At 37.6% G+C, this 22308-nt stretch overlaps 1 protein-coding gene across 1 annotated transcript in view; it reads right to left on the reverse strand.

Annotated features, from left to right (window-relative positions):
- Positions 1 to 22308, reverse strand: part of KCNU1 (potassium calcium-activated channel subfamily U member 1) — a 149704-nt gene that overhangs the window by 23469 nt on the left and 103927 nt on the right. Inside the window, 3 exon segments of the mRNA XM_057303372.1 lie at positions 453 to 677; positions 3847 to 3986; positions 9563 to 9600. Coding sequence (XP_057159355.1) covers positions 453 to 677; positions 3847 to 3986; positions 9563 to 9600 — 403 coding nt within the window.

The following is a 22308-nucleotide window of genomic DNA, read 5'->3' on the forward strand; positions in this document are numbered from 1 at the left end:
AGATGAGAAAGTCAGAGCACAAAGGCTAGCTAGTACCAGTTTAGCTGTGAACATTAAGTCAGAATCAGATTCAGAAATAAGGAGAAAATCTTATTTATATTAAAGACCATAAAATATGATTGTAAACATAAAACATAAAATGTAGTGGCTCTTGGGCATAAACTCAGAAGCCACAATGTCTAGATTTAAATCCTTGTTCTGCTATGTACCTGCTGTGTAAACTTGGACAGGTTACCTACTCTCTCTGCACGCCCAAAGTTCAACACCTTTAAAATCTACCCCATAGAATTATTTTGAGGGTTAAATGAGTTAACATATGTTAAATGCTTAGAACAATTTTTGATACCAGTAAGCACTACATAACTACAAGCTACTGTTTTATTATTATTAATTCTAGTACCATTAGTGTTTCTATCATTATAAATATTCACTATCTATAATGTGACACTTACGGGTAGAATGTATATCTGGGGAAAATTCCGGAGAAATAGCCATTCTCTCTTCAGGTAATCCAGAGACCCAATGAACACAATGTCCTTCAACTCTGGCCTTGTATAGTTGCTCGCTCTCAGGGGCATTACAAAATTCCGAAGCCCCATCAGTGTTGAGGTCGCATCTCCAAAGACACATGCTACTACATGGTTCCGAAACTCATGTTTTGACTTGTCCATTCGTTTCTAAGCATAAGCATGCCAGAGTCTGGTCAGTTTTAAAAACAAGCTGAGAGTATCTCAAAGAGGGCTCTGTCCCCTCATCCCCACTCTTCCAGGTACATCCATAGGAGGACTTTCATAAGGGTAATGAAATTCTGCAAACTGCTCATAAAATGGAATTTACCTACCATGAGGCAATTATACTTTTTATCTTTCTGTGGAGTTCCTTCTTACTCCACTTTTTAGTCTTTTATTAGCATGGAGTGCATCACTTAAAACTCAGATCAGTATCATTCCTCAAGGTGTGAAACCGCAGAACCAACCATCTTTTACTTTCATTACATGGTTCTGGCCTTGTTTGTGCTATAGTAAGACTCAATGAAAAACTAAAACGTTACAAATTCCATTGATAAATTTATGCCTTCTAGTGAGTCCTGAAAATCACATCAAGTTGTACAACATGGTGCAGTTTTCGGTGGATTTTCATACATATAAAAATACCTATTAATTTGGAACATATGAAATTGCCTTTTTATGGGTCAAAAATGGTTGAATATTGGTAACTTCATATGGTTCAACCTAACATACCAAGCTCATTTAACAGATGCTTTTTAGAGTTGAGGAAATTCACTATGCAAAGTGCAGAAAAGAAATGAAAAGGTCACAAAAATGCCATTTGAACCCAAACATTCGAACATGTCACATACTACCATCAGCATCACCGATTATTAATATTTCCTCTATATCTCCAAGTTGAAAGTAATCATATACATGAAAAATATTTAGATGAGCTTTCCCCCACATTCACAGAGACTTTCAAGAGTGATAAATGTAACTTAAAGAAAAAAAGGGAGAGAGAGAGATGATATTCCTGTAGGAAACTCATTGCAAGCCTTTGTCTGATTTCTTCCAGGGAATGAGTCAGTGTGTTCTCTCGTGGCTCTGGAACGGGATAGAAAGAGCACTGGATCTGGAGGAAGACCTGATTCTGTATTCTGCTGGATGACTGTGAACAAGCTAGCCTACCCTCTGACCCTCAATTTCTTTAAGTTTGAATGGTTTAAAAAATAAAAGATAATTCTGTTGAAATGAAATAATATATTGAAAGTACTCATTAGCTGTTGTTCAATGCCTGTTAATCAACGCTGAATCTTATTGAATTCCTAGAGTTTCAGAGGAGGACTCTTGGAAGCTGGTAGAGAACAGGTTAAATGCATGTCGAAGCACTTCATATACGAGTGTGGTCTATATTCCTCAGCACACGAAGACTCAGAATACTTCAAATGGATACATCATCCTGCCCTATGCCATCTTTAGCAGGGTTAAATGACAAGCTTCTGTGAAACAGAGGGTGATAAAATCTAACAAGATAAATAAGTAACATCTGACATCTCCACAATTAGTTTGTCAAATTAGCATATACTAGGAAATACTCCCTTTTCAAAGGGAATTGCCCTGTAAGGGGAAATAAAGCTACTTGTCTGGAGAGTGATGTGAATCTTAACCAAATCTATTAAATAATTGTCTCTAGCTAATCCGATTAGTTTTAACTTGAATAATGAAGCCTCTAACGGTATTTAATGTAACATGCCTGAAGTCCAACGATTGCTCTTCTGAGTAGAACTAAACAATTAGAAACAAGATACATGGCAGAGTGCATTAATGGGCACAGCCAGAGACGCAATTTGTCCAAGAAACTGTGGCACGAAACTGTCTCCCAATTGAGAAAGATGGTGGCTTTTGGAGGGAGGGGAGGATGCAGTGTTTGTTCAAAGTAACTTAAATCGAGCACTTCCACTTGACCCTTCTGCAAATGAAACCAAATTCAAAGCCTCCCTGAATTCTGCAATATGGACATTTTCCCTCTATGGTCACAAGTTTCAAAACCCTTAGAATTTCTTAAACTAGAAGCCCTTCTAAACATATCAAAAGACTCAGCTGGTGTTCTGAACTACATTCCACATCAAGTAACATAAAGGAGATATCGATCACAGCAACCTGTCCGTGTGCTTAAGAAATATAGTATAATAAAACATCTGCTATTTCTATTTCTTGGTCTCTTGGACGCCTCCATCTACAATCAACTTCTCAACCTTTCTAAAGATTTCCCTCCCACTGAAAACATGTTTAGCTTCCTGCTCAATGGAATTTATTTTGCTTAGTTTAGGAGAAGACATAATTGCTAAAGTGGTGAATTTCAGCAGCAACCCTAATAGTTTTCTAGTTGATATGACAGCTCTGACAATTTTATGCTTCTGATCAAATGACTGATCATACTTTTACAAAAATTGGGACATATTCTTTCAGGACACTGGTACCAAGACACAAGGACTATGTGTGTATGTGTTTAACAGAAAAAAAAAAAAAAAAAGGAACGGAACTACTTTTGGAAAGCAAGAAAAAAATATAATTATCAATTAGTCACAGTTGAAAAAATTATATAGGGTTCATACAACAATCACTTTGATTATATTTACGAACTACTGCTTGCAAGGTAAACCAGTGAGATTATGCTTGAGTTGCTAACCCTGGAAAATGAGAATAGATGGGGACCTGGAAATCAGGTGTCAAAGCCTGGGTCAGGATACAGACTTTTTACATTTTAGTTGCTGGCATTTCAGTAAATTGAGTTAGTTTGTTTCCTTGAGAGAACAAAGATAGAGACAGGATTCTAATATCTATTAGGATTCACCTATGTTGTGCATCCAGGGTATACATTCTTGACTAATGTGTTAAGTATAAGTACAGCCAGCTTGAAGAGAAACCACTATAGAAAATCTAAACTGTAAAACCAATAGTTAGGAAAATATTTACTTAAAAAAAAAAAAAAGAAAGGCTTCAGAGTTCTTGTAAATGGTTTCCCTGGTGCATTTAAATTAATTAGATTTACTAGCAAAACAGCAATGTGTCAGGAGAACATTATTCTAAATAACTGACTCAGCTAAACTGTGAAAGGGGGGAAGAAGGAACAATCTGATCTAATTGTTTCAAATCCCAGCATATTACCTACATGGTCTTTGTCAAATGCCACATCTGTTACCCTGCATACCATGCAGGCTGGTGAGGAATGTGGTTTTCCTTTGAAATTCACAGTTTACGAACAGAAATGGCAGGTGCTTGTAACCAGTGCAAGGACATTAATTATCCCAGGTGCAGCTTCATCTTACTTGAGATTTGGTACAGGATCACCTACCAGAATCACACTGTCCAGAGGGATTGCTTTGCACCAGTGAAACATGCCGCTGCTATCAAGCTGGTCAGAATCTTGTTCTGTTTCATACAGAAAAGTCCTAAGTAGGGAGAATGGAGAGTTAGCTGAGAACATCTGCGGCACTGGTGTAACAAAGCCAAGATGTCGAACTCACTAGAACCTTGAGCCCAAAGCGCAGAATAACATAAGGTGAACAATCTTGGGTCTGTGAGACTCCAGAATAAAGATTCATGTCTGAAAGACACCAAGAGCTGAATGTCCAGGGCATATCATAGCTGAAGACATACTGAGCACTTTGTGTGTGTGTGTGCACATGTGTGTATGTGCGTGTGCATTTAGCAGACCTATCAAGCTCTCCTTTTACCTTACATGTGCCATGAAGGTAGTTATTTTTGCTCTTGATTTTGCTACTTTGGTGATGCTGCTATTGCTTGGGAGAAATCATGGGAGGTGTTTTGGGCACCTGAAGATAGAATTTAAAAGGCTGTGAGATTCAGTCATGAATGGTATCTCTCTCCTTGGCTTGTTTTCCTCCCCTCTCCTTTCCCTATCTTTTTGTATGAATCCCTGTTGAAACATCCTTCCTTATTACATGCGTTTTGTAGTCTTTACAGCTTCCGTCACTGGCCTGCATTTGACTAAACTCTGCTCTAATCTTGGTTTAAGTCTTAGCAAAGCCCCCCACGTGATCACCCCACACTGCAGTTGGGTACAATGCTAGTTGTGTAATAGAATATATTCAACCACCCAAAGGGTTAGATGATCTTGGAAAAAATCCCATCGTATCTGAAGGAATGCATATTTCCTCGATAGAGAAGAGAGGAAACCCTTCTAGAAGCACAGAAAGTGTAGAGTCTGGACCTATTTGAGTCAGGAGAATCAAGGCTTAGTCTGCAGAAACAACCTCAAAATTCCAGGGGCTGAACGTAACACAGGTTCTCACTCACACTACATATATTCCTCAGGTGAACAGGTTCCTGTGCTCCCACACACAGCCACTCAGAGCCTGAGGGGTCCAGAGGCCGTACCATCTTAGAGTCACACACCCAGAATACGTATCCTCCTGCATTAAGGCAAGGGAAGAGAAAGGGACTGGAGAAGCAAGCCTGGGCTTTTAACTGCCATGGCCCAACGTGACACACATTTCTGATCACATTTCATTGACCAAAACTAGTCACATGCCTCCTGCTAACTTTACGGGGGTTGAGGAACATGGGAAGTGACTGAAGTATTAGTGACCGTTTCCGTCTCTACCAGACTTTAAAGACCACTCCTTGTTTTATGGATAAAAGTCAAAGAGCTAACAAATGGTAAAGCTGGAATTTGAATAGAATGCTGAGGTTGAGATTACTGATGCTCAGAAGATCCAATTTTCCTTTCCTTCTTTAGCAGATGGGCAGCCAGATGGGGCCACATGACTAGTTCTGACCAATGAGATGGTAGAAGTTATGGCTGATGTAGGGACAAGCTCCCGTGTGACTCTCCAGGCTCACTCCTGACCTGCTGTAGTGATGACCAGCCTGAGAACATGACTGCCTACGTACAGCAGAGTGCCCTGGCCTCAGTGACCTGTGTCAGACATGTAACATGAAAAAGAAAGGCACCTTTGTTGTGCTAAGTCACTGAGATGTCATGGTTGTTACCACAACATCCATCCATCCTATTGTCACAGAAATGCCTATTCTAAAAAACACGTTGCATGAAATATTAGTAACTGGAGAAGCAGTGAGGAAATGTTTTTTGTAGTCAAATAAAGTTTGAGAAAAATGTCCCCTCTTTGAGATTCACATTGCATTTTAGTGTTACAACAAGTTCAGAAAAGTCGTACAAAAAAGAACTCCTTTAGGGGCGCCTGGGTGGCACAGCGGTTAAGCGTCTGCCTTCGGCTCAGGGCGTGATCCCGGCATTCTGGGATCGAGCCCCACATCAGGCTCTTCTGCTATGAGCCTGCTTCTTCCTCTCCCACTCCCCCTGCTTATGTTCCCTCTCTCGCTGGCTGTCTCTATCTCTGTTGAATAAATAAATAAAATCTTTAAAAAAAAAAAAAAGAACTCCTTTAAGGTTTGTATAATCCAGTGTTTTACACACTTATTTGACCACACACATTTACCATTTACTTATTCATTTATTTATTTAAAGATATGTGTTACTATCTCTTGAAACATCTTTTGGGACATACTGTACAATGTCACACTGTACGTTCAGCTGTGGTAATCAGTATGTTATGACAGCACTCTCCTGCGAGATTTTACTATACTTCCTGGGGAAAATACAACATATTGTGCTCTGTGCTACAGGGTGAGGTTTTTTTTTTTCTTTCTGTGAATTAATACAGCTTGTTATTCAACACCTGGCCCAAAGTCTCAGACTCTAAGATAATATCAAGCAATTCTGATCTCTTTAACTGAGTCAGTTTCTAAATTACTATCTTAAGTCATAATTTTTTCAGACAAAGGAATTTAAGATTGTCAGCTTAAAAGTGTCAGACTTAGGGGCTCCTGGGTGGCACAGCGGTTAAGCGTCTGCCTTCGGCTCGGGGCGTGATCCCAGCGTTCTGGGTTCGAGCCCCAAATTAGGCTCCTCCACTATGAGCCTGCTTCTTCCTCTCCCACTCCCCCTGCTTGTGTTCCCTCTCTCGCTGGCTGTCTCTATCTCTGTTAAATAAATAAATAAAATCTTTTTAAAAAAAAAGTGTCATACTTAAAGTAATGGGATAGAGAGAGGACCCAGAGAAGCTGACATGAGAGAAGGGTTTGGAAAGTTAAGAGCTTATTGCTAATGAGATTGGCCAAGGCCGAGATGCAATCCCAATGAAGACCTCCCTGTAAACTTGGTGGATTCTAGTCATTTACCTGGCCAGAAGATGTTGCAATGTAAGCCTCAAGGTCAGTTTGACCAAAATGGGTTACCTTATTCTTTCAAATTACCATGCTTTATGGTGGTTTAAATATCCTTAACTTGGCAGGTCCAACCCCGAATTCTAATAGCCATGAAGGCTCTCTTAATGGTACTACATAGGACCATGGTGATGCCTTTAGGCCAAGCTGGTTAAAGAAACTCACCAGGGAACACAGCTAAGACCGGCATCTGGTTTTGATTTTTATCAGGGTCTGGAGAACTGGCTATGTCACTCATTCACACAGAATCTATTTTTTTCTCCACGTGTAGCTTCCTAGACACCGTCCCTCAATTGCTGATACAATATACCCAAGTTACCTGCAAGGAGGTGGCTTCCTGCTCCCCGTCCTCAGCACCCACGTCTGTGACAACTGGTCACTTTCTTCAGTCTTTTCACGTTTCCCCTCCTTCTTCCTCTTCCCCTCCCCTCCTCCAACCCCATAATGAATGAAGACTCCTTCTCTGGAAATTAAATGCCCTTTTGGCAAATGGAAAATGATCTTCTCCCAAGCACATTTTAGCTGGACTCAGAATACCAAATCAATCACTGTACACTTTTCTATCATAATAAAAGCATGATCTATGTACACAAGCTGTCACAGACAACATCTTTCTTCATTCTGATGTTATGGAAAACAGATATGCCTTAGAGGAAACACCTGTTGGAGACCTGCATAAAAGAAAAGGCTGGAGGAGCCCCACTTCATCGTAAAAGCATCCATCTGGTGTCCTTGCCAAGCAAAACCTGATGCAACTTATTTCACCATCCCTTAACTATAGCTCCCTTCTGCCATATGCCTTGCAAATGACATGATCCTTGCAGAAATATATCTTCCTAAAGAGAATAAAAAATCATCTATGGGAATGTGCAGCACTAGCAGTCTTATTAACTAGGAAATGGAGATTAGAACATAAACGCTGATGCCATTGGAGGAAAAAGGAGCCACAGAACACCATCCAGGTCATCCAGGGCAAAAAGGAAAAGCCACATCATAGCCACAGGCAGAAATTTCTTGGGTGAGGGAACTTTCTGTGTAGGAAAGACTGGCAAGCAATACAGTAGGAGTTAGTGGAGAGGGCCTTCAGCAGGACATGTTTAGGATGAGGGTGGGGGAGTTCGTTGGTCACAAGATAGGCTTCTCCTGCCCAAGCGAAGTAGGATACTTCTACCTGGGAGCATCCAGGAGGCATCAAAGCCTGAAATGTCCTCAGAGTTAGGTCTCTGACTGCCATTTTTCGAGGCTGACAGGTCTAGTGTGCTGGATGAGAATAGCTTTTGTAGCCAGTCCCCTTGTGGATGTGCAGAGCAGCATGGGAATGAGGGCTCCAGTTTTCTTTGCTGACGACTAGTCGCCTTTCTCTGCGCTGCTGTCTTACGCATGACACCAATTGCCTTGTGAGTACAAGCTTGAACCTGTCCCAGCTAAGGAAGGCAACCTCTTTCCTCTCTGCTTTCTGGAACCATTCTGAAGAGTACTTTTATTCTTCCATGTCCATAGCAACGTATCCTGTATGGATCCTATCACTTAAAGGAAACTGTAAGTGAAGAACCATGTGCCTTTCGTTTCCAATGGTGGCATCTGATGAAAGAGAGAGATCAAACCATGTAGGAAACCCTATGTTAAGGCGGGGTCGGTTTCAGTGCCAGCTCAGGAAGCACAGTGTCCAAGAGCATAAAAGTCTGCTGTCATTATTTCCTCCAACTTACAGACCTGACTCAGATTATGCTTGAAGATGATCCGCAGGATGAGATCCTCCATTGTTCACAATATCTATTATAACGTTTAAAAGGCACTGACAGTTGCTTGTTTTTTTTTTTTTTTCTCTTTTGCAGGCCTCATTTTTGGACGTGTTGGGAAACCCTGGCACATAACCATTCTATTTGAAGACTTTTTAAAACTCCATAGGTGGCTCGTAAATTCCTAGGACAGAGTTTTCTGGCCTGGTTGCAGAACAATATATTTTTTTGCTCAAGACTTGAGTTAAACGAAAGTAACAAGTTTCAAAGTCTTAGCATAGAAAAGACAAGTCCCCTTGGCTAAGTTTTGGGAAGGAGTGGGGAGGAATGTGTCAGTATGTTCAGGAGCTCCAGTGCCTTTCTTGGTTCAATCTTTGGAAAAATCCACTGAAACTATATCTTGAAGGTAGTGATCAAGTTCCCACCAAAAATGGAGGAAAAATCCTTTGTTCCACTGATGTATCTTCCAGGCTACAGCTGCCCTCTCTCTAATGACTTCGTATAGAGTGATGAGGTTATTCCGTTTATACTTAATCTGAAAATACTAATTGATTGTCAATTCTGACTACCACCTTTTGAGTTCTGGGAAGAAGACAATCACCTAAATTTGGGAATGTGAGAGCAAGTTGTACAACCAGTGCTTCCCCTCTATCCTGTGCCTGTCTCTTTCTCTGTCTTGCACACATAACACACACCCCTACACACTACATGCATGCTATCGTCAAATTTCAGATTACGAGCCTCTATGGCCACATTATGATTTCATTTTTCTTGGTTTCACCTGGTTGCCACTTATTCATAACAAGGCATTTTGTTTACCTTGGAGGGAAACTTAAGGTTTAAAAACATGGATAATTTTTTACAGTCCATTTCCTTGGGAACCTGTGTATGAGCAAATGGAAAAGGGTTCCTGTGAGGTATGAGAAATTTTCAGGACCAAGAAACCATGTAAGAATCTCAGGAAGGAGGAGAACACAGTCCACCTTCCTCGTTAGAAAGGTCTCTGTGATCACTTCCTTTTCCATGAGAAGGGAAAATGTGTAGCAGGCTCTGTGCCTTAACCTCCAGTGTGACCAGATATCGCTGCTGACAGTCCTTTACTACCAGGTAAGATGCAAGAAAACCTGCCCTGAAATCCTGTGGGATATTTCATTGTGACAGCAGGCTGCTTATCTCCAAAGCATCGTGTCCTCTTGGTCGCCACGTGGGAAGCCTTAGGAAGGGAGGGGAATGGCTGCTACTGTGTGCTCAAACCTGCGGTTTCCCGGAACAGAAGACTTTCAGCCCTAAGACTGGGCACTCTACTACCAGAATGGGGAAAAGGCCCTAAGCAGGGAGGAAAAGGGAAGGAAGAATAAAACATTTGAAACCCTATGCCCAGAAAACCTTCCATACCTCTGTCTATAGGTGGGTTTGGTTGATGTTCAATGAAAGAAAAGACAGTTGGGTGGTCAGAGCCCCACATGTTTTAAGACATACAGAGAATTTTACCTTCCAACCTTCCTCTGATTCCTGTCTCTTGATTCTTTGCATAAGAAATCATTGTGGTATTATAAACTTTAATAGTGAAGCTTGTGGGTATGATTTTTAAAAATCTGTAAATGGTATTTTGAAAAGGAGACATATTAAAATTCAAGATATCATTGTGTTCAGTATAATCTTATTTCAGTCTTCATAGGAGAATATAAACTGTGTGCTAATGTAAACCAAATCAGCTGTGAATAGAGTGTTCTGTTTGCCTTTAAATTCTGCTTTACAGATGGAGTCTATCAAATCCATGACCTCTGTTTTCAATGTTTACAATTTAAAATCTCCACAAAGACATTTTTTCCACCCTCTTTCTTAGAAGTGAGACACAAGGTCAGAGTGGTCCCAGACCAGGTGAAGGCAAGAACAGAATGGTGTTTCTATTAGATAAACCCACATCTGAAAGCACATTTGAGCATCTCTCTGTTAAGCTTTGCTTTATTTCTGATGACTATAAACTGACAGCTTTCTGCAGAGCATTTTCTATGAAAACATGCATGTAGGCATCTCAGAATTTAAATGGTTACCAGACAGAAGGTCAAGGAGAAAGATAAAAAAGACAGTTTCCCTCTTCCTCGCCATTCCCCAGACAGACACTCATTTAAAATCCCTTTATATCTTATGGGTATTGCATTTGGGATTTCCTACAATGTGAAGACAAATGAGGCACGACCCAAAGCAGCAGGTACCTCTAATAAAGGCTGGAGTTTGTGCCATGCATAGAAGAGCCTGGGGCTTGGGGCAAGCCACACATCTTAGGAGAACAAGCTCCATAGCCAATCTTCTCAGCATGAAGCTGTGTTTTTAGGTGCTCTTTCCCATACCACCCAACACCTTCTAAATATCAAATGACATACTAAACACAGAGGTTGACCTAAATGAAAAATATTTTCCACAGAGTTTGGGATATAGTCTTCTCTGTTCAGTGGACTACGAACTGAACAATCAAGTCAGTTACGATACTTTTGATTCTAACCACATTACTGAAGCAAATGAGAATTTTAGGCCAAAAACTTTTACCTTTGTGGTGGGATATGGAGGTGGGAAGTAGGAATTTGAAATATCTGAAAACTAATTTTTCATTGTATTGATACATGTCCTAAGGTTTCATGGGATTGAGCCTGAGTCAGAGATTAGCATGACCAAAACGATTTCCTTAGGCACCAGGTAAGAAGCTCAGTCTGGGCAATTATCAATAATCATAATCCCTCAGAAGAAATTACGACAGGAAAAAACAGCATCCACCACAGTGTTACTGGTTTGAGTGTGTGCTTGTATACATGTGCTTGTGTGCGTGTGTGTGTTTGCTTGTGTGCCTGTGTGTATGAGAGAGAGACAGGGAATGGGTATCAAATTGAAAGGTACAAATTGTGCAGAGGAAACACAACTAATTTCGGGGTACGTGAATACTTTCGGGTTTTCTTTCTAAATAGGAAATTATTTGTGAGGTCTCCTTCTCTACATTCCTTAGTTTCTCTGACATTCCTGTTGCTGAATGTCAACATGGAGAGAGATTGTCAGTCTTCTGGGGACTACAGGTTTTTGGAAACACTGTAAGGACCAAATGATGTGTTGAGGGTCACAGACTTTTAAAATTTCCTCCCATCTGGAAGCCATCACTAGAGGGAAGGTCGTTGAATAAAGGCATCCTGAGTGTTAGAACATTTTACTTAGCACCAGTGACCTGTCAAGAAGCAATGGGGATAATGGACGGGGAGGCCACTTGGGATCACTCAGGACATGGGGCCTTCCTTCTGCTCAATGGGCTATAGGACGGCTCTTTTTTAAAAGTGGTGTGCCTTGATTAAAGGTGAAAAGTTAGAAGTAGGAGCCTCTGGTGGGAGGAAAAAGGCTGTGGTTAGTGTTCTTTAACGAGAAGAAGAAATGATTAAAGTCAGGCTGTTATTAGGGATGAAAGGTAAGAATCAGGGTTTTTTCATGCGTGGCGGCCGCAGAAGAGGATCTGAAGGATGAGGTGGCCTTAACAAGGCAGGAAGTTCACAGGCACTCTCACTTAGAGGTTCCCTATGCTTTAGCTCTTCAAGTTAAGGATGAATGAGAACGAAGAAGGAAAGAAGTAGAACGTTCATCTTGTTCTGTTCACCTCTAACTTGAAATTCAGTTTCTGCAGCACGTAAAGTCCTTCACTTCTCCTAACGTGTCACTATGACATTCACATCGGGATTTCCTGAAGCCAAGCCTGTTGCATCAAGAAATCTTTATCTGGATGCTCTACCTCTTACTTCTACTGCTTAATCTCCAGAAGGAACTTTCCAATGTTGTTTACTTAGTTGCAGCCATTGAGAGAGAGGGAGGGAAGGAAAAGGGAGGAAAGAGGGAAGAGAGAGACAGAGATGGTTAGAGAAAAGAGAATGGTTCCACAAACCTTCTGGAAACTTTGCTGTAATTTAAAAAATCACCACCAGATAAAATTCTTTCATATGTCTCCACTAAGTGTCTCCTGCTATGGAACCACTGTGCATGCTGATAAGCGAGTTTGGGCTTGGATTTTTCCTGCCCTATTTCAGAGAAGGGGCAAGTCATCTCATGGTCCAACACACTGGTCACCCAGCAGGCAGAAGTGCATGCATGTCCCTCTGTACTGCCCACGTATATCAAGTAGAGGACCCAAAATAGTGCATTGTCCTAGGTTTCAGCTAAATACTCTTTTGTACATTAGAATAAACTGACATTTGTATAGACTTATACAGACACTTAATACAAGTAAAAATGGTATCTGCCTTCCTGATGAGTACTTTCTTGACTATTTTGCAAGAATGCAAATGCTTTCCTATCATCTCTTTCTCCTCCATATCAAAATCTCCATGGAAATAGATTTCAAGTTATGTCTGAGCTCTCATCACTCTGTGAAATAATAAAGAAATTACCTGCTCTGTGAAATCTTCTAACCTCTTCCATTAGAGCATCTGAAAGGAACCCATCCTCTCTCACTCAGAATGCTAGGGCAAAAGTCCAATGTTAACCACACCAGATTTCAGGTCTCTTAATGGTTATTTTATTCTACCCGTTGATTCTTTAATCTACATTATTATTATTATTTTTTGTTTCAGTGGAAAATTGAGATTATATAATTGAAGATTCACTTTTTATGTGGGTACTTTTTATTCACCTCTACTTTTCCAAGCTCTTCCACACCCTTTTAATTTAAACTCAAAGCATTTGGTAGTAGTTTGTGATGAAAATTAATGCCTTGGTGAAATTATAAAATTAATCTTCATCTATTATTTCCAGACATCTGATGAGATAGTATCAACTTCTCTATCTACAACAGGATCAACAAGTTATTTTCTGTGAAGGGGCTGGGCAGATAGTATGTATGTTAAATTTTGCAAGCCAAGAGGCACAAGTGATATTATCCAGGTAGTTGTATAAAAAAGAGAAATTAAATTTTCACAATTTCTCATTGATGATATTCAAAATACAATTAAATAATAGTGAAGAAGAAGAAGGAAGAGAAGGAGAGGAAGAAGGGGGAGTTTTTGTTTTTGTTTTGCTTTTTTTTTTTTGTATTACAGATTTGCTAATAAAAACAAAGACATTTTTAAAGGGATTTTCCTTAATTGGCATTCAAAGTTAGTGTTCTCTGTATTTAAAATTAATTGCAAATGTTCATGTGTTAATGATGACCCTAATAAGTTTTAACATATATAATATTTGAAAATGTCTGTTTACACAGATGGGTACTGCCAAATAATGATAGTACTCCGTGAGCATGATTCTAATTGAGCATATCACTTAGAAGGCATTTTATAGAATTATATTAGACTCTTCTCTCAATATTTGTCTTTTAGCAGGTCATTATATGGCAGAGTAATCACTTGCAATGGAAGATTAGGTGGGAACTCCTCAACTGCAAATTTCCTTTGCACTTGCATTCAGGGTCAAAAACAAAAACAAAAACCAAACACACTCCTGGAACTGAGATCAGAAAATCTGTCAACTGCAAATTTGTGTGGAGATAGTGGTCTCATCTCTTATTTTAACTTTCGGCATGACAGGAAGTATATAAAGAAGCATGGCATTATTTGTGATTCAAAGAATGATAATTGTCATTGTAATGATTCTATCACAGAATAAGTTTCACATATAAGCTCTGTTTTGTCTTTTAATTTTATGCTGATTTCATTAAGAAACATTATAAAAACCTACAGTGAATGCTAAGTTTTGAAGCCACTTAGTGTTCTATGATAGTGAGCTAGGGCAGTTCTCCACAAAAATTTCAGTCTTGACCTAGAGCTCAAAAAAATCACTGGTAAGCTCTTGAACTGCTTTGTCATAGGGTAAGTCAAAATACTCAGTTTATATTTCTGAGAAAAATTCACAGAACTAATAAGAGTGAAGTCCATGAAAGCAAACGAAATTCACCACTGACAATACTGGCCAAATTGATAAATTCAAGTATTTTCCACAAACCACCTACTGATGAATAATACAATGAATAGCAGTAGTATTCACACACCTTGCATTTCACAAGTTTTGTAAATTTGTCTAAGTAGGATTTTTTTTTTCCTGTTCTACATGTATTTTTTAGCACTCCCCGTTGTAATACATCTTAGCAGCTTTCACTTCAGATTGTACTGGATTAGTGTTTTTTTCAACTTTTTTGAAGACATTTTCACAGGTAGTTGTGCCATGCAAACTATTCACAGAGGCTAATTTTTCAGTTACTTCAAATCAGCATTGGCTCCCTTAATGAACAACAACTAGACAGTATCAGTAACATTTGTTGACTCACAAGGAGCCAAGGGAAACCACTAAAAATCATTTTGCCTTGTTTTTTAATTGACTATTGATATTGTTCCCAATGTCAACTCTTCAAGCAACTAGTTTCGCTGAAAGGTTAATAGTATTAAACAACTTTATTTTCTCTGGACACCCTTGTTGGCTGTTGCAAAAACAATTTAATTGGCTTACCATCAGTACATGACTTTCCTTGCTTGATTATCATAAACTTTTGTTGCAAATTCTGTGATTAAATAGTCTTTTCAAATTTTCTAATTTTTTAAACCAGTGCTTTACTGTAATAAGGCATATTGCAATAATATATATAATAATATAATAAATGTCATTATTTTAGTTTTATGACAGGTCCTTGGAGATAACCACCCACAAATAAAGCCTTGTCTCTATATGACCTGACTCGGAGCTTCCTCAGTGGGAATAGCTGGTTCCCCTGGAGAATTTTCCAGAACTGGTGAACAGCAGTGCTTAAAACTAGATAACTGAGGAACAGATACAGTGTGACAAAAAAAAAAAAAAAAAAAGAAGAAGAAGAAGAAGAAGAAGAAGAAGAAGAAGAAGAGCAGCCAAAAATCCTTAAACAGGAAAGCTTGAGAATGGGAAGTCCACAGGAGCTTTGAACGCTTTGATTTATCCATTCTAGGAATCTAAAAGGAACCACATGCATGTACAGGGCTGTTCATATGATGCCCAAGAGAACTGAGACATCCCTAATGACTTACTTCTTGAAAATCTGCACAAACAAGAAGTGAAGGCTAAGACAGAGACATAAGCTGCTAGGGTGCTGAAGGCATTCCCCAACATGCACACAGAGCCCCTTGGCAAAGGTGGAGAGATTTACTGGTTCAAGGCATTTAAGGAAATCTCAGTGCAATCATTAGCTAACAACAAAGCTGAGTGTGTAGAGATTTGGTGTCAACACACCACAAAGAATACAGACTTCAAAGAATTATTTCAGAAAAGTTATGAAACAAACAACAGGAATACCACCACCAGCAAACTCTGGGATGAGGGAGGGAAATAATTTCTAGAGTTGCCATTTTCTATTATTAAAAACATGTGGCTTTCAACAAGAAAGTATGAGACACGAATACCAAGGAAGTATGGCTCAAACATAGCAAAAAAGCAGTCAAGAGACACCGTCCCTGAGGAAACCCAGACCCTGGACTTACTATGCAAAGATTTTTAAAGCAGCTGTTATAAATACAGTAAAAAAACATGAGGAAATCATGGCTAAAGAACTAAAGAAAATTATGAGAACAACATATCACTAAATATAGAATATCAATGAAGAGATGGAAAATAAGAACAAATGGAAATTCTGGAGTTAAAAAGTATAATAAATGAAAGCATATCTTTTGTTTTAAAATTCCAGTTAGTTAACAGTGTTATATTAGTTTCAAGTGTACAATATAGTGATTTAACACTTCTATACACCACCTGGTACTCATCACAACAAGGACACTCCTTAATCCCCATCACTTATTTCACCCATCCCCTCACCTATCTACCCTTTGGTAACCATCAGTTTGTTCTCTATAGTTAAGAGTCTGTTTCTTGGTTTGTCTCGCCCTCTTTTTTCTTTTGTTCATTTGTTTCTTAAATACCACATATGAGTGAAATGATATGGTATTTGTCTTTCTCTGACTGACCTATTTTACTTAGCATTATATTCTCCAGCTCCACCCATGTTATTGCAAATGGCAAGATTTCATTGTTTTTTTTGGCTGAATAATATTCCTATGTCTTCTTCCTCCACTTATCTATTGATGGACACTTGGGCTGTTTCCATAGTTTGACTACTGTAAGTAATATTGCAATAAACAGGGGTGCATAGCTCCTTTCAAATTAGTGTTTTCATGTTCTTTGGGTAAATACACCATAGTGTGATTACTGGATTATAGGCTGGGATAACCAGGCAAACTGATCCTAAAACTTATATGGAAATTGAAGAAACAATGCCATTTACAAAAGCATCAAAAAATTAAAATACTCAGGGATAAATTTACCAAAAGACATGCAGGAATTGTACAGTGAACACTGCAAAATTTTGTTGAAAGAAATTAAAGATCTAAAGAAATGGAAAGGCATCCCACGTTCATGAATTGAAAGACTAAATACTGTTAAAATGATAATACTCTCCAAATTGATCTGAAATTTTAACTCAGTCTTTACCAAATTCTAGCTATATTTTTTAGGATAACCTGGCAAACTGATCCTAAAATTTATATGGAAATTGAAGAAACCTAGAATAACCAAAGCAATCTAGACAAAGAAGAAAGTTGGGGAACTGTACTTCCTGAATTACAAATTACATTAATAAGGATATTATGTTACTGTCATAAGGATGGACATATAGATCAATGCAACAGAATTCATAATCCAGATATGAACCCTTTCATTAGTGGCCAATTCAATAAGGAAATCAGCATAATTCAATGGGGAAAAGAATAGCATTTTCAACAAATACTGATGAGACAACTGGATATCCACAGGCAGAAGAATGAAGGTGAGCTCTTCCCTTATACCTTGGACAAAAATTAACTCAAACTGGATCAAAGACTTAAATAGAAGAGCTAAAAGCATAAACTCTTAGAAGAACACAGGTGTAAATCTTCAAAGCCTTGGATTAGGCAACAGTTTCTTAGACATAACACCAAAGAGCACAGGCAATAAAAGAAAATATAGACAATTTGGATGTCATTAAATTAGAAACTTTTGTGGTTCAAAGGACTCCATGAAGAAAGTGAAAAGACAACTCATGAAATGGAGGAAATATATGAAAATAATATATCTGATGAAGGACTTTATCAGGAACATATAAATAACTTTTACAATTCAACAACAAAAAGATAACTCAGTTAAAAATGGTTAAAAAGGTTTGAATAGCCATTTCTCCAAAGAAAACATGCAAATGAACACAAATGAACATTAAGCAGATGAAAACATTCTCAAAATTACTGGCCATCAAGGATATTCAAATCAAAACAAGGAGATACTTCACACCCACTAGAATGGCTGTAATCAAAAAGACCTGTAATAACAAGTGTTAGGATGGAGAGAAATTGGAACTTTCATACATTGCTATATCCCATACTTTTAAGTATATACCCAAAAGAATTAAAGATGTGTTTATATAAAACTCAGACACAAAAATTCACTACAGCACTACTCATAACAGTGAAGGAATGAAACAACCCAAATATTTATCAATTGACAAATGGATAAACAAAATATAGTGTGCTGAAACACTGGAATATTGTTCAGTGCTAAAAAGAATGAAGGATTGACATGCTATAAACCTTGAAAATATTATACTAAGTAAAAGAAGCCAGGTTAAAAAGGCCATATATTCTATCACTCAACTTTCATGAAATGTTTATAATAGAAAAACCCATAAAAGTGTAAGGCAGATTAGTGATTATCAGAGGGGATGAGGAGGGTGAATGGGAAGTGACTGTTAGTGGCTACGAAGTTTCCTTTGGGAGTGAGGAACCTGTTCCGAACTTAGATACTCATGATAGTTGACAACTCTTGTGACTATACTAAAAACCACTGTGACGATACTAAAAACCATGTTAAAGGGTGAAGATTAAAGTATATGAATTATATCTCAATAAAGCTTTCAATAAAAACACAAAGTAGCCACAAGTATAGTATTCTATTTATTTTGTACTATTCATTATTTTGTATATGTATTATAGGACTACTACAGTATTCTACTACTTATTTTCTTGTAGGGTCAAATTCTCCTCCAATTCAATGAACCGTAATTGTGCTGTGTACCATAATACATATGATCACTGACAGCCATAATGGTAACTGAATAGCTTAGGAGAAGTTCGATTATAGTTAATACTTTCTTCCATAAAAAATCAGGAAAGTACCTATGTTTCTAGGATTATTTCCATATAAACTTGTTAAATGATAATGCTTCGATAAGTAAGTTCTAGGCAAAGCTACCCAGAATGATTCATTCCAAGAGTTCTGACTCATTGAGTTTGAAAAATCTTGGAATGAGTATCTCATATAACACTGTGATTTATAGAAGATGAGGTACTGTTCGAATTTCCTCTCTAAGGCTTAACCTTTACATGTTGTATTAGGTTCCATGAGAATAGAGATCACATGTGTGATCTGGCATCTAGCACAGTGTCTTCCACATTGAAATTACTGGGGGCATCTATTAAATTTCCAATAAATATTTGTTGACTTAGCGTTTGGAAACTGAAAAACTGATGAGAGCCATTGACTGTATGTCTACACTTGGCCAGTTGTGTTGCCACATTTTATTGGTTTAAGAGTTATAAGTCCAGCATCTCTCCTACTACTAAGAAAGTCAAACTCAAAAATAAAATTCAACTTCCTTATAGTTTTCCTTTCCGTCACCTTCCATGATGTTAGGGAAATTCATATCTATTTGTAGATATATTGTAATTACAGTGAGATATGCTCCCCCCAAACTGTAAAATAACTGGTGAAATTTAAAGTAATAAAATCAACATGATAAATACTATTGGATGTATTAGAGAACAAACCAAGAGATTATCTAATACCCCCAGATTCCAAGGAAAAATGTTCAGGATAGCAGGTTGAATACGATCATGATTTAGCAAATGGATCTCTTAAACACCATTTTTGAAGAAATATCCTCTGAATAAACTCCCTTCAACCTAGGAAATGAAGAGCTGCTGGAGCCAACATCACCTTTCTAAATTCTTTCCATAGGAAACATTTCCCTCACTCCTGGGCTCAAACTTATTTGGCAGCAGGCTGGAGAGGAAGCTCTGGTCCTGACATGTAGATATAATAGGCTGTGATTAGCGTAAGAATCATTCAAGTAACTCATTCTGGTCTAATTTCATGTTCTTCAAGCAAATTTCAGATTATAATCTGTTTTATAATGGGTACCATGTATTGAGTGAGCACTACCTGGAAGACACTGTGCTAGGTGCTTCACGTTTATTATTGCTAATCTTTCAATGACCTTATTTTCAAATGAGGAATTTTAGGAAGCTTGGTATCTTGATCAAGATCCCATTGTCGTTCAGTGAATAAGGAGGGATAGACTGGCCATGCCAACTTGAGTATTTATGTAGTTTTATTGTAAAGTAACAGATTACCATTTGGTTGGCATATATCCTTTCCTGGAAGGCCAAATAAAAACCGATCGAACTGAAACCAAAACTCCAGTAAGTGGCAAATAACCAATACGATAGGAATACCAACCCATGATAGGGCTTGAAAGCAAATACTGTTAGTTTCTCCCATTTAAACAGCATTGACAAAGGCAAAAGTATTGGAAATTCTTTGAAAAAAATTGCATTTCTGCAGCGTAATGAATTCACGGGAGAACAAATGGTACATCATGCTATGTTTCAAAACATACACAAATTTTATCTTGTTTATGGGCAACCATTTAGCCTGAGTTTATCCAGGTAGGTAATGGCTTTTGTTTTTACTACCGTTATAGTTTTGCCTTTTCCAGGTATCATATAATTTGAATCATAACACATGTAGCCTTTTCAGATTGAATCCTTAGCAATAAGCATTTAAGTTTCATCCATGTCTTTTTGTAGCTTGATATTTTTTTTTAAATTACAGAGTAAAATTCCATTCTTTGAACAGCAGAGTTTGTTATCCGTTCACTTATTAAAAGATATCTTCTTTGCTTGCACTTTCTGGTGTTTATGAATTAGATGCTATAACATTCACATTCACAGGTTTTTGTATGGATGTTTTCAAAGAAGTTGGGTAAATACCTAAGAGCACAGTTAGCGGATTGAATAGGAAGACTGCATTTAGTTTTGTAAGAAACTGCCAAACTGTCTCCCAAAGTGACTGCCATTTTTCATTCGCACAATCAATGAATGAGAATTTCTGTTGCTGTGCATTGTTGGGAGCAATTGGTATTGTCAGTTTTGTTGAATTTTAGCCAAATGAAAAGTTATGTAATGGTATCTTGTTGATGTTTTTTTCTGTGATGACAAATGAGTTGAGGATCTTTTTATATGTTTATTGTCCATCTGCATATCTTTTTTTGTTGAGGTATCCTTTTAGCTATTTGCTCATTTTTAATGACATTGTTTTTCTTATTGAATGTTAGGTGTTCTTTGTTTATTTTGGATACAAGTCTTTTGTGGCATATGTGTTTTGCAAATATTTGCTGTGGCTTATCTTTTCATTTTCCTTAACAGTGTCTTTCAAAGAACAGAAGCTTTTGAGTTTAATCACTTCCAATTTATAGATCTTATGATCTTATTTCCTTTCCTAGATTGTACTTCTGATGTTTTATCTAAAAACTCATCCACAAACGGAACTTCACCTAGACATTCTCCTATGTTTTCTTGTAGAAGTTTTATAGTTTTGCCTTTTACGTTTAGATGTGCAATCTGTTTTGATGCAATTTTTATTTAAGGTATAATAGTTTAAGTCTACATTTTGTTTGGTTTGGCTTTGGCTTTGGTTTTTGCATATGGACTTTGGATGGTTCCATTACCACTTGTTGAGAATATTATCCTTTTTCAATTGAATTGCCTTTACTCCTTTGTCAAACATCAATTTATCACATTTGTGTGGTCCTAGGTTTTAGTTTGTTATGTTTTATATTGACTAATGTGTATATTCTTTTACCAATATTATGATGTCTTGATTAATGTAGCTTTCTAGTAAGCCTTGCAATTGGGAAGCATGAATCCTCCAACTTTGTTCTTCTTCAATACTGTGTTGGCTCTTCCAGACCTCTTCCTTTTCAAATAAATTTTATAATCAGTTTGTAAATATCTACAAAATACCTCACTGGAACTTTGATTGGGATTGTGTTGAAGCTATAGATCATGTTGGGAAGAACTGACGTCTTAAAAATACTCAGTCTTCCAATTTGTGAATATGGAATCATTCTGCATTATTTATCTTCTTTAATTTTTTTCATTAGCTTTGTATTTGGTATATAGATCCTATACATATTTTGTGAGGCATATGTAATTTTCTTTTGATGCCACTGTAAATAGTATTTTTAAAATTTCAAATTCCAATTGTTTGTGGCTGGGATACAAGAAAATAATTGCTTTTTGTATATTAACTTTGTAATACTTTGCTATTCTCACATAATAGTTGCAAGTATATTTTTGTAGAGTCTCTGGGATATTTACAGAGATAGTCACGTCATCTGTAAAAAAAGATACTTTTACTTCTTCCTTTTCAATTTGTGCAACTTTTATTTTCCCTTTCTTGCCTGATTTCACTTATTAGAACATCCGATATCTTGTTAAATAGGAGTGATGAGAGGGTATAGCCTTGTCTTGTATCTGATCTTAAGGTGAAAGCATCCAGTTTCTGATCATTAAGTATGATGTTACCTGTACGTTTTTCATAGATATTCGTTATCAAGTTGAGGAAGGTAACCTCTCTTTACCTAGTTTGCTGAGGTGTATTCTTTTTATTTAATCATGAGTGAATGTTGTAGTTTGTGAAATGCTTTTAATGCATTGATTGAAATGGTCATATGATTTTTCTTCTTT

The sequence above is a fragment of the Ursus arctos genome, unplaced genomic scaffold (genome assembly GCF_023065955.2).
Source record: "Ursus arctos isolate Adak ecotype North America unplaced genomic scaffold, UrsArc2.0 scaffold_27, whole genome shotgun sequence".
NCBI classification, from domain to species: Eukaryota; Metazoa; Chordata; class Mammalia; order Carnivora; family Ursidae; genus Ursus; species Ursus arctos.